This window comes from Petromyzon marinus, chromosome 10 (genome assembly GCF_048934315.1).
Source record: "Petromyzon marinus isolate PM22_M1 ecotype Great Lakes invasive population chromosome 10, UKy_Petmar_22M1.pri1.0, whole genome shotgun sequence".
Taxonomy (NCBI): domain Eukaryota; kingdom Metazoa; phylum Chordata; class Hyperoartia; order Petromyzontiformes; family Petromyzontidae; genus Petromyzon; species Petromyzon marinus.
Window position 1 is genome coordinate 2,366,384 of NC_133676.1, and position 14,233 is coordinate 2,380,616.

The 14,233-nt window shown below is 53.8% G+C and overlaps 1 protein-coding gene across 6 annotated transcripts in view; it reads right to left on the reverse strand.

Annotated features, from left to right (window-relative positions):
* LOC116941117 (kalirin-like) overlaps positions 1 to 14,233 on the reverse strand; it is a 94,853-nt gene that overhangs the window by 6,735 nt on the left and 73,885 nt on the right. For 5 of the 6 annotated variants that reach the window (XM_032951801.2, XM_032951796.2, XM_032951798.2 and 2 more), the window contains 15 exons: positions 13,699 to 13,826; positions 12,903 to 12,969; positions 12,674 to 12,777; positions 11,742 to 11,811; positions 11,494 to 11,583; positions 10,984 to 11,076; positions 10,820 to 10,870; positions 10,198 to 10,275; positions 9,412 to 9,603; positions 7,682 to 7,871; positions 6,094 to 6,971; positions 4,869 to 5,146; positions 4,424 to 4,538; positions 4,052 to 4,111; positions 2,023 to 2,050 (listed from right to left, as the gene is read on the reverse strand). In XM_032951801.2, the coding sequence (XP_032807692.1) occupies positions 2,023 to 2,050; positions 4,052 to 4,111; positions 4,424 to 4,538; positions 4,869 to 5,146; positions 6,094 to 6,971; positions 7,682 to 7,871; positions 9,412 to 9,603; positions 10,198 to 10,275; positions 10,820 to 10,870; positions 10,984 to 11,076; positions 11,494 to 11,583; positions 11,742 to 11,811; positions 12,674 to 12,777; positions 12,903 to 12,969; positions 13,699 to 13,826 (2,422 nt within the window). The remainder of the gene's footprint in view (positions 1 to 2,022; positions 2,051 to 4,051; positions 4,112 to 4,423; positions 4,539 to 4,868; positions 5,147 to 6,093; positions 6,972 to 7,681; positions 7,872 to 9,411; positions 9,604 to 10,197; positions 10,276 to 10,819; positions 10,871 to 10,983; positions 11,077 to 11,493; positions 11,584 to 11,741; positions 11,812 to 12,673; positions 12,778 to 12,902; positions 12,970 to 13,698; positions 13,827 to 14,233) is intronic. The other variant, XM_032951799.2, reaches the window with a different exon arrangement.

Sequence of the window (14,233 nt, forward strand, 5' to 3'; positions counted from 1 at the left end):
GACAGTGACAACAATGACAACAATGACGACAGTGACAACAATGACAATAACAACGACAGTGACAACAATAACGACAGTGACAACAATAACGACAGTGACAACAATGACAACAACAACGACAGTGACAACAACAACGACAGTGACAACAACAACGACAACAACAACAACGACAGTGACAACAATGACAACGACAACAACAACGACAGTGACAACAATAACAACAATAACAACAATAACGACAGTGACAACAATGACAACAACGACAGTGACAACAATGACAACAATGACGACAGTGACAACAACAACGACAGTGACAACAACGACAATAACAACGACAGTGACAACAATGACAACAACGACAGTGACAACAATAACAACGACAGTGACAACAACAACGACAGTGACAACAACAACAATGACAACAACGACAGTGAAACAACAACGACAGTGACAACAACGACAATGACAACAACGACAGTGACAACAATGACAACAACAACGACAGTGACAACAATGACAACGACAGTGACAACAACAACAACGACAATGACAACAACAACGACAGTGACAACAATGACAACAACAACGACAGTGACAACAATGACAACAACAACGACAGTGAAACAACAACGACAGTGACAACAACGACAGTGACAACAATGACAACAACAACGACAGTGACAACAATAACAACGACAGTGACAACAACAAGGACAGTGACAACAGTGACAACAACAACAACGACAGTGACAACAACAACAACGACAGTGACAACAATGACACCAACAACGACATTGACAACAACAACAACAGTGACAACAACAACGACAGTGACAACAATGACAACAACGACAGTGACAACAATAACAACAACGACAATGAAACAACGACAGTGACAACAATGACAACAACAACGACAGTGACAACAATGACAACAACAACGACAGTGAAACAACAACGACAGTGACAACAACGACAGTGACAACAACGACAGTGACAACAACAACGACAGTGACAACAATGACAACAACAATGACAGTGACAACAATGACAACAACGACAGTGAAACAACAACGACAGTGACAACAACAACGACAGTGACAACAACGACAGTGACAACAACAACGACAGTGACAACAATGACAACAACGACAGTGACAACAATAACAACAACAATGAAACAACAACGACAGTGACAACAATGACAACAACGACAGTGGCAACAATGACAACAACAACGACCGTGAAACAACAACGACAGTGACAACAATGACAGTGACAACAATAACGACAGTGAAACAACAACGACAGTGACAACAATGACAACAACAACGACAGTGAAACAACAACGACAGTGACAACAACAACGACAGTGACAACAACAACGACAGTGACAACAATGACAACAACAACGACAGTGACAACAACAACGACAGTGACAACAACGACAGTGACAACAACAACAATGACCGCAACAACGACAACAACAACAACGACAGTGACAACAATGGACAACAACAACGATGACCGCGACAACGACAACAACAAGCTTTGAGCTGTGTGCGGTGAACTCCAGACACACACTGGGGTTTCATCTATATACCAGCTGTCTAAGGGAACAGAATTCAATCATTATCGTCATCAGCCATGAGCAATCCACTGTGCTGAATGAAGGCCTCCCTAAGCTGCCGTCACCTCTCACAATCTTGCGATTAAACAATACACCCAGCACCTGCACATCAATTGATCCAATCGCTCCATCTCCTCGGTGGACGTTCTCTCCGATGTGTTTCATTCTTGGGCTGCCACTCCATTATGATTCTTGACCATCGGCCCTTCTAGTCCGTGCCCAAGCGCAGACTTTTCTTCAAAATTATAATTTTGCCTTTAACCTCCATTTGTTCTCTCAAGGTAACTCCTAAGCATGCATCTCTCCGTGCTTCATTGAACACACTTATCAAGTACAACATTTTGCGACAACGGGATTGGTGAAAATATGACGTGGACCAATATTGGGCTCACCTTCGTAAATGACGTTTGGATTCAGCAACTGCAAAATTAAAAAGATGGAGATAAAAGTCAGGCTTCGGAATGCGCACTGAGAGACACCAACTCCTCGTCACATGGAGACGGGGACGAAAGTTACATCCCAGCAGTGTACAGTGAGGGAAAAAAGTATTTGATCCCCTGCTGATTTTGTACGTTTGCCCACTGACAAAGAAATTATTAGTCTATAATTTTAATGATAGGTTTATTTGGACAGTGAGAGACAGAAAAACAACAAAAAAATCCGGAAAAACGCATGTCAAAAATTGTATAAATTGATTTGCATTTTAATGAGGGAAATAAGTATTTGACCCCCTATCAATTAGAAAGATTTCTGGCTCCCAGGTGTCTTTTATACAGGTAACGAGCTGAGATTAGGAGCACACTCTTAAAGGGAGTGCTCCTAATATCAGCTTGTTACCTGTATAAACTACACCTGTCCACAGAAGCAATCGATCAATCAGATTCCAAACTCTCCACCATGTCCAAGACCAAAGAGCTCTCCAAGGATGTCAGGGACAAGATTGTAGACCTACACGTGGCTGGAATGGGCTACAAGACCATTGCCAAACAGCTTGGTGAGAAGGTGACAACAGTTGGTGCGATTATTCGCAAATGGAAGAAACACAAAATAACTGTCAATCTCCCTCGGCCTGAAGCTCCATGCAAGATCTCACCTCGTGGAGTTGCAATGATCATGAGAACGGTGAGGAATCAGCCCATAACTACACGGGAGGATCTTGTCAATGATCTCAAGGCAGCTGGGACCATAGTCACCAAGAAAACAATTGGTAACACACTACGCCGTGAAGGACTGAAATGCTGCAGCGCCCGCAAGGTCCCTCTACTCAAGAAAGCACATATACAGGCCCGTCTGAAGTTTGCCAATGAACATCTGAATGATTCAGAAGACAACTGGGTGAAAGTGTTGTGGTCAATGAGACCAAAATGGAGCTCTTTGGCATCAACTCAAATCGCCGTGTTTGGAGGAGGAGGAATGCTGCTTATGACTCCAAGAACACCATCCCCACCGTCAAACATGGAGGTGGAAACATTATGCTTTGGGGGTGTTTTTCTGCTAAGGGGACAGGACACCTTCACCGCATCAAAGGGACGATGGACGGGGCCATGTTCCGTCAAATCTTGGGTGAGAACCTCCTTCCCTCAGCCAAATGGGTCGTGGATGGGTATTCCAGCATGACAATGACCCAAAACACATGGCCAAGGCAACAAAGGAGTGGCTCAAGAAGAAGCACATTAAGGTCCTGGAGTGGCCTAGCCAGTCTCCAGACCTTAATCCCATAGAAAATCTGTGGAGGGAGCTGAAGGTTCGAGTTGCCAAACGTCAGCCTCGAAATCTTAATGACTTGGAGAAGATCTGCAAAGAGGAGTGGGACAAAATCCTTCCTGAGATGTGTGCAAACCTGGTGGCCAACTACAAGAAACGTCTGACCTCTGTGATTGCCAACAAGGGTTTTGCCACCAAGTACTAAGTCATGTTTTGCAGAGGGGTAAAATACTTATTTCCCTCATTAAAATGCAAATCAATTTATAAAAATTTTGACATGCGTTTTTCTGGATTTTGTTGTTGTTATTCTGTCTCTCACTGTTCAAATAAACCTACCATTAAAATTATAGACTGATCATTTCTTTGTCAGTGGGCAAACGTACAAAATCAGCAGGGGATCAAATACTTTTTTCCCTTACTGTAGGTGCTCACTCGTCATGGGAACGGGCTGCCGGGCTGAGCAGCGATGATGCCCGCGACCGGGCCGAGCTTCCCAAGTGCCAGATAACTATTTCTGGCAAAAGTCTATCCACCCAAGCAGAGCCTGCTGTCAAGAGATACAGCAGCAGACACTGCTGCACATTCCCCCGACCCCACCAAACACAGCCCTCCAGAGGACCCGACGTTAGGGGTGATGAGATTAGTCGCGTTGCTGTGGTTAGAGTGCTGTTATCGCGAGGGCGGCCGTGCTGCGGTTAGGGTTGTTAGTGTCGCTACCTCCACGTTAGTGTTAGGCTGGGTCTCGTCCCACTCGCAGTCGGGAGAGACAGGCGAGTCCTGCCAGCAGCGTCCGCACAGCAGGAGGCAGGAGGCAACGGGGAGGTTGCAGTGGTAAGGAGGCAAAGAGACAGGTAGACAGGCACACACACACAGGCAGTAACCGACACAGACAGGCAGGCAGAGCTACTAACGAGCCGATTAGAGACAGACACGCAGTGTGCTGATCACAGTGGCAAAACGATGCAGGCCCCATATTTACGATTGCAGTTCAAGTCGGTAAATCCAGGTGTTAGTACGGAAGAAACAGATGGAGAACAAGACTTTAGTTCTGATAAGATTCCCAGGTGAGCCCTCTGTTTCACTCCCCACCTTGACGATGACGCGGTGAGGGTCGCGGCTCTTGTGTGGAGACTCGTCCGAGCGACCTTCGCCCCGACTCTCCCTCCGGCGCAACCGGAACGCGGCGTGCCACGACGGGGACTTCCTGTGAAGCGACCAGCACCATGACACATTCACAATCACACACAGCAACAGTCATACACAACCACAATCAACACAGCACACACACAGAGCACACACGTAACAAAAACTCACACAACACACAGCACAAACTTACACACACACCAACAACACACAGAGTGCGCAAAGAATAAACAGAAATCGCACCTCCGATTAGCACGGTTGGCTACGTACGGTGCAAAAGAAGTTCAACATAAATATATACTATCATGGCGCCCTCCCCACTGCCCCTCCCCACTGCCCCCTCCCCATGCCCCCATTCCCGTGGACCCCCCACACCGTGACGCAGCCGCACCTGACTCCGTATTCGCTGGTGACCTCCCTAGCGGCGCTGCCGCTGGAGCCTTGCCCCGCGTGGCCCAGCACGTGGCCCGGAATCCAGCCCTCCGCGGCGGGGCAGGTGGGGGTGGCGGCGCGGTACACCAGGTAGAGGTTCTGCTGGTTGGTAGCCAACACCTGCACCACCTCGCCCTGGGCCACGCTCACCTCGTCCTCGCGCACGGCGTGGTAATCTGCCGTCACCAGCATGCAGGCGCCGCCGCCGCCAGAGCTCCCGGTGTCCTCCCCCTGGGACTGCAGGCGCCGGCAGGCGGATATTAGCGGAGTCTCACTCTTACACAAATACCGGCGTCCGCACAGCACATGAGGCCTTTTGAGCCATCTCCCTATCAGATTGTTCTTCTGTCGCTGCTGCTACTACTACTATCAGATTTGCTTGTTGATTCCTCCACCCACGGTGAGGACTTTGGCTATGAAACCGCCTGTTTCGTGTCATCCACACTGTTCAACCACTACACCGCTGGTCACAACAACCCACTTACTCACCCACTTACTCACCCACTTACCCATTCACCAACCTACTCACTCTCTTACCCACTCACACACCTACTCACTAATCACACTGCTTTTTCCCTCTCCCTGCTCCACTATAGAATTTCCCTCCCATGATCTCTTCCCAAGCTTACTCAATTTAAACTAAAACTAAACTATATAGTTTACACGTAGGGCCCATTGAGCTATATAACTCCTTTTCAGAAGTGACCTGGCCACAAATGATAGCTCAACGAAGTGGCTTATCACGTATAAATTAATCGCAGCCAATACTCCCAACGCACATTTATAAATCCAGAGGGAACAACCTAAGGACCCAGGGAAAAATCCAAGCGACCACGGGGAGAACATGCAAACTCCAAATATACAGCAGACGTCAGGGTTGGGATCGAACCCACGACATCCTGTATACCAGGCGAGGTAGTTAACATCTCAAGAAACATGTAAAATCTTAGCTATTAGGACTTTTGATCGTGATGTTTGTTACTGGCCGTTTGACATTTTTTGCCTTTGCTCAGCAACTTTGTTTAAAAAAAAACCACGATAGTCTAAAACGCAGGTCTGACTGCAGTACGGCATACAGCTTCACGACACATACGGCTCACGTGAACTGCAGAGAAGCAGAAAACACACGCACAACGTGTGTGAGTTTACAATGGACACGGGGTGTGCGTACATCCGCCGCTTACCCCGGTGCTCTGCAGCGAGTGCTCGCTGGCGGTGGAGCAGTTGCTGAGTCTGTCCGCATCGCGGCCAGACGGTGGTCGCCTGGCGCGCCGCGGCAGCGAGTCCCCGTCGCCGGGAAAGCTGAACACCCCGTGCCGGTTGGCCGGCGACGCTGGGTCCGTGCTCCAGAAAGAGGTTTTGCCGGAGCTGGAGGAGGGGCTGGGTGGAGGAAAGGGGCTCAGCGGGGGCAGCGACAGGTCCCTGGGGAGACGGGACGGGGAGGAGTACGCGGAGCGGAGAGGGGACCCCCCGTCTGGCGGAGGACTGCCCGGTGGCGGCTTGCCCTGGGGCACGGTGTTTCCAACGCCCTGCACGCCGCGCGTCTCTGCCTCCTCCAGGCTCGTGCCCGAGCCGGACGAGCCGTGCAGGCCGCTGTCCGTCCTCCGAATGCTGCCGTGCGGGACTTCCGTGGCCACCGCTCGCTCCTTGGGCTCCCCGCCAGCGCCGGGCGACAGCAGCGCCGGGGCCGAGCCCTTGTGCTCCAGCCCCCTTGGCGAGCGCAGCGTGGGAAAGCCGGAGTTGTGGCCGACGGCCTCGCCGCCGGACCCCACCGTCCCCGCGGACGATGCACCCGCGATAGGGCCGTCGCTCTCTTTTAAGCTCGGGTGGTTGAGCGCCGGCAGAGAGGTGTTCCGGCCGACAGGGGAGAGGACCTCTTCAGCCCCGGAACCCTTGACCGTCGCCGCACCCCCTCCACTGTAGGCGGCCATGGAGGAGAGGGGACGAGGGGAGGCGCCGACTCCGGGCACGGGGGAGGAACCCGCAGGTGGGCGCAACCGGCCCAGGCTGTTGTAGTTGCTGTTGCCCTGGCTCCTCTGGTACTCGATGGGCGATACGAGCGCTGCGGAGAAAAGAGACGCGGGCGGACGACGTTAAAGAGCGGGCGACGTGTGTGTGAGCGCCGGTCTGCTGAGAGGACAGCGGGCTGCCTTAGTAAACGTTCAACTTGCAATCATCGCAAAAGAGATGTGTCCATCTCAAGGAACTTGCAGGGGAAGTATTTTAATTCATGAATACAAAATAAACACAAGCGAAACATCAGGGCAAGTGCAGTATGTGGGGAAGGAACTCGGCAGACGTGACCATGCTGGAAACACGAAGAGAATTTGAAGCTCGTGAGTTTTGCTGGGGAGTTTATTTTTTGGAAGTGCGTATGACGCTCTCTCTGCCGCGTGGCGCAATGCGGTCACTCGCGAAAAATGAAAAGTAAAAGTGCACAAAAAAGCGTGGAGAGATGCATGCTTGGAATTGCACCGAGACGCAGAGAGGAAGAAGTGGATCAGAGAACCTACGCAGGTTAATGACAGCAACCACACCGTTAAGGCTTGGGCAGGACGCGTCATGAGAAAGGAACGATGGACGACTGATAACGGAGCGGCCGCCAAGGAGCGGAACGTGTCCAAGAGGCCGTCCACCGAGGAGGTGGAGTGACGACATTGGTGCGTGCGCAGGTGCCGGAAGGATCATTGCGTTGCAGCATGGTGAGAGATGACGATGGCAGTGTGGGGTGGACTGGTCTCGGCTCGTGACACCGCTGGAGTTGCTTCTTGCCTTTGAGGAAGTTGTGCTGCGTCTCAAGGAGCTGGGAGAGTTCGTGCACCCAGGTCTGCCGCGCCTCCGGGCTCGACGCCTGCAGCAGGTAACGCTCGCCGCCCCCGGAGCCGGCCCCGCCGTTCCGCCACGCCACCGCAAACTTACACGGGTCGCCCTCCACATCCATCTGCAGGGCCAGCTGGCTTATCTGGAGGGGGGGGGCACAACGGCACACGTTTGGGGGGTGGGGCGCAGCAGCTGGCGGACTGGTGTGCCGGCGCCGGCGTTGTGGCACCGTCTTGGTTTTCCCTCCGCATCGTCGAGGACCGTCGCTTGCGACCGAGAGACGGTGGAGCGAGAAGGCCGATTGAGCCTGATGAAGGGGTGACGATCGAGCGGTCGGGCGGCTTGGATATCGACCCGCGATAGCCAACGCGATGCGAGGAGCAGCTGAGAGTCTCTGGCACGCGATGCTAATTTATTGGTTGCGTGGTTACGGCAGGAACGCCGCACAATCGCGTTGCTCGTTGAGATGTAACGATATACGAATGCTTCCCACGCAGCCATGACTAATCCCAGCTCCGCACGAGTGCAGGCCACACCCTGCTCATTCACTTGATCTGAAAATCTTCTGCAGATTTAAAAAAGAAAAGATTTCCCTGCTCACGGGAATTAACATCAGACTGCGGGCTCAATGACGTGACCGCTAATCATCCGTAATTATACAGCCTGGACAAACGCAGTGGCTATCTGCTGTTACGTTCCTATCGGCGCGACTACGGGGGGGGAGGGGCACCTCCAGCACTTGGCGTGCTGCATCAAGCGTCGCAGGCGACGAAAGGATTGTTTAGTAGTAGTGGAGTGTCGTGCTCAGTTTGACAACCCAAGTGTTTCCATTCACACCACTCAGCCCCGAAAACACACGGTAAAATAAGACAGCCAGTGTGCACACATCTCTGCACGAGATGACGAACACCCCTCATCTGCAGGATTATTACTAAGTGGCATAATTTAATTTAAATGTGTAAAGCAACCACGTTACGCAGCACATGTAACGTGAACCGTCCGACATCTGCACCAAATCTCCGCTGAAGCTCGGCGATGCGCAGTGCACGTGGTGCGGCCGGCTCTGACGCCGAGATGAAAAAGCAGACGCCACTAATCCAATAACGGAGCATGACGTACGCGGTCCGGGCGCACCCAGCGTGTGTGTGGGAAGCGGTGGTGAACTCGAGTTGTCGGGGTTGTGGTGCAGTGTGCTAACACTGCGCCACAAACTCCAGTTCCATTTCTGCTCGGTGTCGAATATCTAAACCGGTCCTGGGCCTCCTCTAGATCAACTCAGCCTTAAATTAATACCTGGTGCGGTGTGTAAACACTAGTAATGGGAACACAAAGGTAGCCTGGCGTGGCGTCGTGCTAACCACATCACCCGCTCATGTGCCGTGTTGGCCTTCATAGGTTCTCGCAAACAGCATTGCACCAATAACCTGTTAGTGGCTATAGGGGGATCTTTATAGGTGTGTGTGGTGTGGATATGTGCCGTGGGTGTGTGTTGAGTGCGCATGTGCAGCACTTGCATGTGGCATGTGTGAAGTGAAGATGTAGGCAGTGGGTAAGTGTAGAATGTACAGTGAAGAGATATGCGGTGAGTGTGTACGCTCAGCATGTACGCGCGGTACGTGCGGTACATGCGTGCATGCGTGCGCGTGTGTGGGTGGTGAGGGTGGTGCGAGCGTGGTGCCTGCCTTGATGCTGTGCTTGAAGAGGAACCCCGGGAGGGAGAAGCCACGCTTGCGGTCCAGTGGCTCGCTGAAGATGAGGATTTGCTCAAAGAGGAAGAGGCGGCGCTCCTTGCTCCGCGCTAGCAGCCCGGCGTCCGTCTGGCTCACGAGCAGCGTGTCCTGCAGCACCAGGCGGCCCTGGGCCGTCAGCTTCCCCTGCCGAGAGGAAGTGGGTGTCGGAGGTGACGAACAACCTGGACACCCTCTGTGAAACCCCGAGTATCGCAGGGCATTTGCCTCCCTCCTAACTCTACGGTCCGACAGGCACAACAGTTTAACCGTCCCGAGGGATCAAACCCACACAGGCACTCTCGCTCAGACACAGAGCTGTTTCAGCATGGAACTATCTCCCAGAACAACCAACTCGTGTCGCCAGTCCCAGCCAATTTACATGAACCGGTCGTGTTTACCACTTCTGTATTTATGCGTGTGTTTGACTGGGTGTGTGGTATTCATTGTATTAATGCAAACTGCATAATTAATATATTTAGAATGTAACGCGATACCCTGGGTACAATTGCAAACGAGACGTTTCCGGCTCAAGGGATTTTCCAGGTGGAATATCGTAGAAAATAAAAAAAGATTAAACGTAAGCCCCATGCTCGCTTCACGTGTTACATGCGACACAGCGTGGCGGGGGGGGGGGTCTGGCTTTGGGAGAAACCGTTCGTGCGCGAAGATCAAAGGAGAGCGCAGGCGACGACGTGGGGCGACGACGTGGGGTGACGACGTGGGGCGACGCGCGCTCACCTCGAATCCCTGCAGCCGCCCCACGGTCATCATGTCGTTGCATCGCTTGGGCACCACGCACATCACCTCCACCGCTCTCTGCAGGGAAAGGGGATGGCGCCAACGGTGAGACGGGGGCCACACTGCACCACTCCCCAGAAACAGACACGAGCCGGGCACCGCTACTGGGATCGAGCTGAGTTTGATGGAGCTGCCCTCCTCCTTCGCGCCGCGGCGGACCGCGGCGCTTTACACCTGCCAAGCGACTAACATCACATCTCACCTCAACATGTTAAAAAGGGCACCCCCCCCAGTGCTAGCTGCCCCTGTGGAGCACAAAATAATTTCAGCACCTGACCTGCAAGTGGACATTGGTCTACCAGTACTGTAATCCCAATTGTGTAGTTTTGCAGATAACTTTTAGAATTCGGCAAATTTGGAGCGTGACGAGAGCACAGAATGGCGGTGTCTCTTAGAAGGACATTGCAGGATCTTTAACGTCCACCATAGAGCAGACGGCGCATATCTTATGGTAAATACCCCCGCAATATTAACCAGGGTGACCCGCCGGATTCGAATCAAAGACCACTGCAACGACCGTCAAACATGCTACCGCTGGGGCAGGCCCAGGGGTGGCTCTCACCTCCAGTTCAACAGTGTCCAGCTCCGCCCGCCGTGTGTACTTGAGGAAGTCCTGCACACAGGAAAGCGACATCGCGTGAGATTCTGGAGAAGACTACACACGCCACGGCCGATGGTTTTTATCGCGTGTGATTGAAGTCGGCAGCGTCTCGCTAGCTGCTACACCTTGAGAAGCAGTTGGTACTTCATGATGCGCTGCACGGGCTTGATGAGCAGGTCGGTGAGCTGCAGCCGGTGGCCCATGCGCTGCTTGAGGTCCTGCGAACAAACGCACGCACGCACGCCGGCTCAAGGTGGGAAGACACCAGCAGGAGAATCAGCTGATCTGTGGGGTTAGACATGTGGGATTATCCTCTGGGGTGGCAGGGTGGCGCAGTGGTAACACTGGTGCCTCTCAGCAAGAAGGGCCTGGGTGTGATTCCCGACATGGGCACTTGTCCGTGTGGAGTTGGTATGTTCTCCCCCTGTTCTGCGTGGGCTTCTTCCCATAACTAAGGAAACCACACAATGTAACTGGTATTGGCCAAAACATCAAAATGCTTATCAATTTTCATTTTTTCTCCAAACATTACCACAAAACTTGTCAGGACCCTCCTGAAGAATATTATTGAGTCTCAGTTCGGCTTTCCTGGGTAAAATCACACAATAATAAAATGATGATGATGATATCCTCACCTCGAAGTAGGTGTCTATGTACTCGGAGACGATGTGCTCCGACTTGGGCTTGTTCTGGCAGTACACGATGTACATGTGCAGCCTCCGCTCCTGCAGCACACGCACACACATGCACGCACACACGCACGCACGCACGCACGCACACACACGCGTCAAAGTGAACAAAACGAAGCAGTGCCAGGTGGAGATGGAAGCGACGAACAAACGAAATGGATATTGAGAGATAGAGAGCGCGTGTGAGAACTCACGTGCTTAATGAAGAGCGAGGCCAGTCTCTCTGGCTGCTCCAGGCTCTTCTGTAGCTCCGCCAAGAAAAATCTAGGGTGGGAAAACGAAAGCAAAAAGCACAGAGAGAGAGAGAGAGATTCGTAGGTGAGCGCATGGCAGCCTCACTGGCATCCCTCACTTCACACGGAGCCGACGCGGTGGCGCCACGGCGGGGTCAACGTAAAAGTGGCGGCTCCACGGTGGGGTCAAGGTGGTGGTGGCCCTATGCTGCGGTCAAGGTGGCAGTGGCAGCCCCATGGTGGGGTCAATGTGGTGGTGGTGGTCCCACGGTGGGGTGAAGGTGGTGGTGGTGGCCCCACGGTGGGGTGAAGGTGGTGGTGGTGGCCCCACGGTGGGGTGAAGGTGGTGGTGGTGGCCCCACGGTGGGGTCAAGGTGGTGGTGGCGGCCCCACGGTGGGGTCAAGGTGGTGGTGGTGGCCCCACGGTGGGGTCAAGGTGGTGGTGGTGGCCCCACGGTGGGGTCAAGGTGGTGGTGGTGGCCCCACGGTGGGGTCAAGGTGGCGGCGGCCCCACAGTGGGGTCAAGGTGGTGGTGGTGGCCCCACGGTGGGGTCAAGGTGGTGGTGGTGGCCCCACGGTGGGGACATGGTGGTGGTGGTGGCCCCACGGTGGGGTCAAGGTGGTGGTGGTGGCCCCACGGTGGGGTCAAGGTGGTGGTGGTGGCCCCACGGTGGGGACAAGGTGGTGGTGGTGGCCCCACGGTGGGGTCAAGGTGGTGGTGGTGGCCCCACGGTGGGGTCAAGGTGGTGGTGGTGGCCCCACGCTGGGGTCAAGGTGGTGGTGGTGGCCCCACGGTGGGGTCAAGGTGGTGGTGGTGGCCCCACGGTGGGGTCAAGGTGGCGGTGGCCCCACGGTGGGGACAAGGTGGTGGCGGTCGTGGTGGGCGGCCTTACTCGCGGTGCCAGTCGTAGATCTGCAGGATGTTGCCAAACACGATGCGGTCCTTTCCCTTCATGTCGTCTGGCAGGCCCTCCTCCTTCATGTGCGCCATGTATCCCTGCCAAGACGCACGCATGCACGCACGCACTTACATACAGCGGGCTGTAGGAGAGGGAGTGGGGAGAGAGGGAGTCAAGTGGTGGGGGGGGGGGGGGTGGAGGTGACAGTGATCGGGTGGCTCACCTCCACCACGAGGCCGAGGTCGCGCACGTAGTCTGCCTCCGTGTCCACCAGCTCCTTCAGCACCAACCTACACACATACAGGCACGCAGGTGAACACACACACACAGAGGAACGCGTGTGAAGAGGAAAGATAAAAATCCCCCACAGAGCCTCGAAAGACTTTTGGGGCAAGTGCTGTGAGGGAAGAGATGGCCAGCACCCCACACCTAGCCGCTTTTGTCTCCCCAGTGGCGATGTTTTCACATCACACCAGGTACTCAGTTGAGGCTGAGAAGACATAGGGGGGAAACCCAGAACTGGTTCAGCCTTGGCCTTGAGCGGGTTCGTTGTGTAGCACGCTAATTGCTGCACTACGGCACGCACACAAAACTGCGCAATTGAGCACAAAGTGAGGCCATGTGCAGGCCGCGCCCCGGTAGGTAATGTCTACCAGTGAGTGTGTGTTGGGGGGGAGTGGGAAGCGGCTGCATCGCACAAACGTTGCCAACTCCCTTCCCGTGGGCGTCGAGGAGTAGCCGTACCCTGGCGTGCCAGGAGAAGGCGGCCCAGCAACTTGAGTACTGATATAATCCGTGCCTTCTGTATGTGATTGAGCGTTTCCATCTCGCATGTGTGGATTTCCTCCCACATGTATAAACAATCATTTATTGGCTCAAAATTGCAGAGCTTGGACATTTTTTTGCAGTGCCAGCTCACCGTCTGCGGTTCCTCAGCAATTGCGTAAGATTCAGATCGCATGGACGACGACGACGCAATACAAAACTCAAGATTTGTATTATCATTATTGTGACTGTACCGGCGCTGCTCGAGCACCCGACTGCTGGGGCACGCAGGCGCGGGCGAGGACGGGGAGGCGGCACCCGGTGAGGGGGGCGCCCCCCCCGCAATCTTCGGTGCCAGTGAACTTGGCCGCTCCTCCGCACCCTGTGAACACGCACGCACGCAAGGATCCTCCCGTCAGTCCGGCGAGCAGCCGGAACCACGGCAGGTGGTGGCGGCGGCGCTTAGCGACGAGCGTGGCGCATGGGAGAGTGCGGAACCACGCCCGGCCACCATTGTTCCATCAGTTCAGCAGCTGTTGCTGACAGCGCACCTGACCAGGTGTTTGAAATTTCAAGTGTTTACTTTTAGGAAAGCTAATGTCAGCTACAGATCCCCTGTGCACTTGAGAACGGAAACAAATTTCTGGCCACACCTGGTCCCCCCTCCCATTACCCACGACACCACGAAACGTAAAACGCCCCCCCCCCACTCATGAGGTGATGAAAGAGTTTGGGGTCGCAACTCAACCCAGGAATTGCGGTGAATGTAGAATCTCCAGTGGCCGCAGC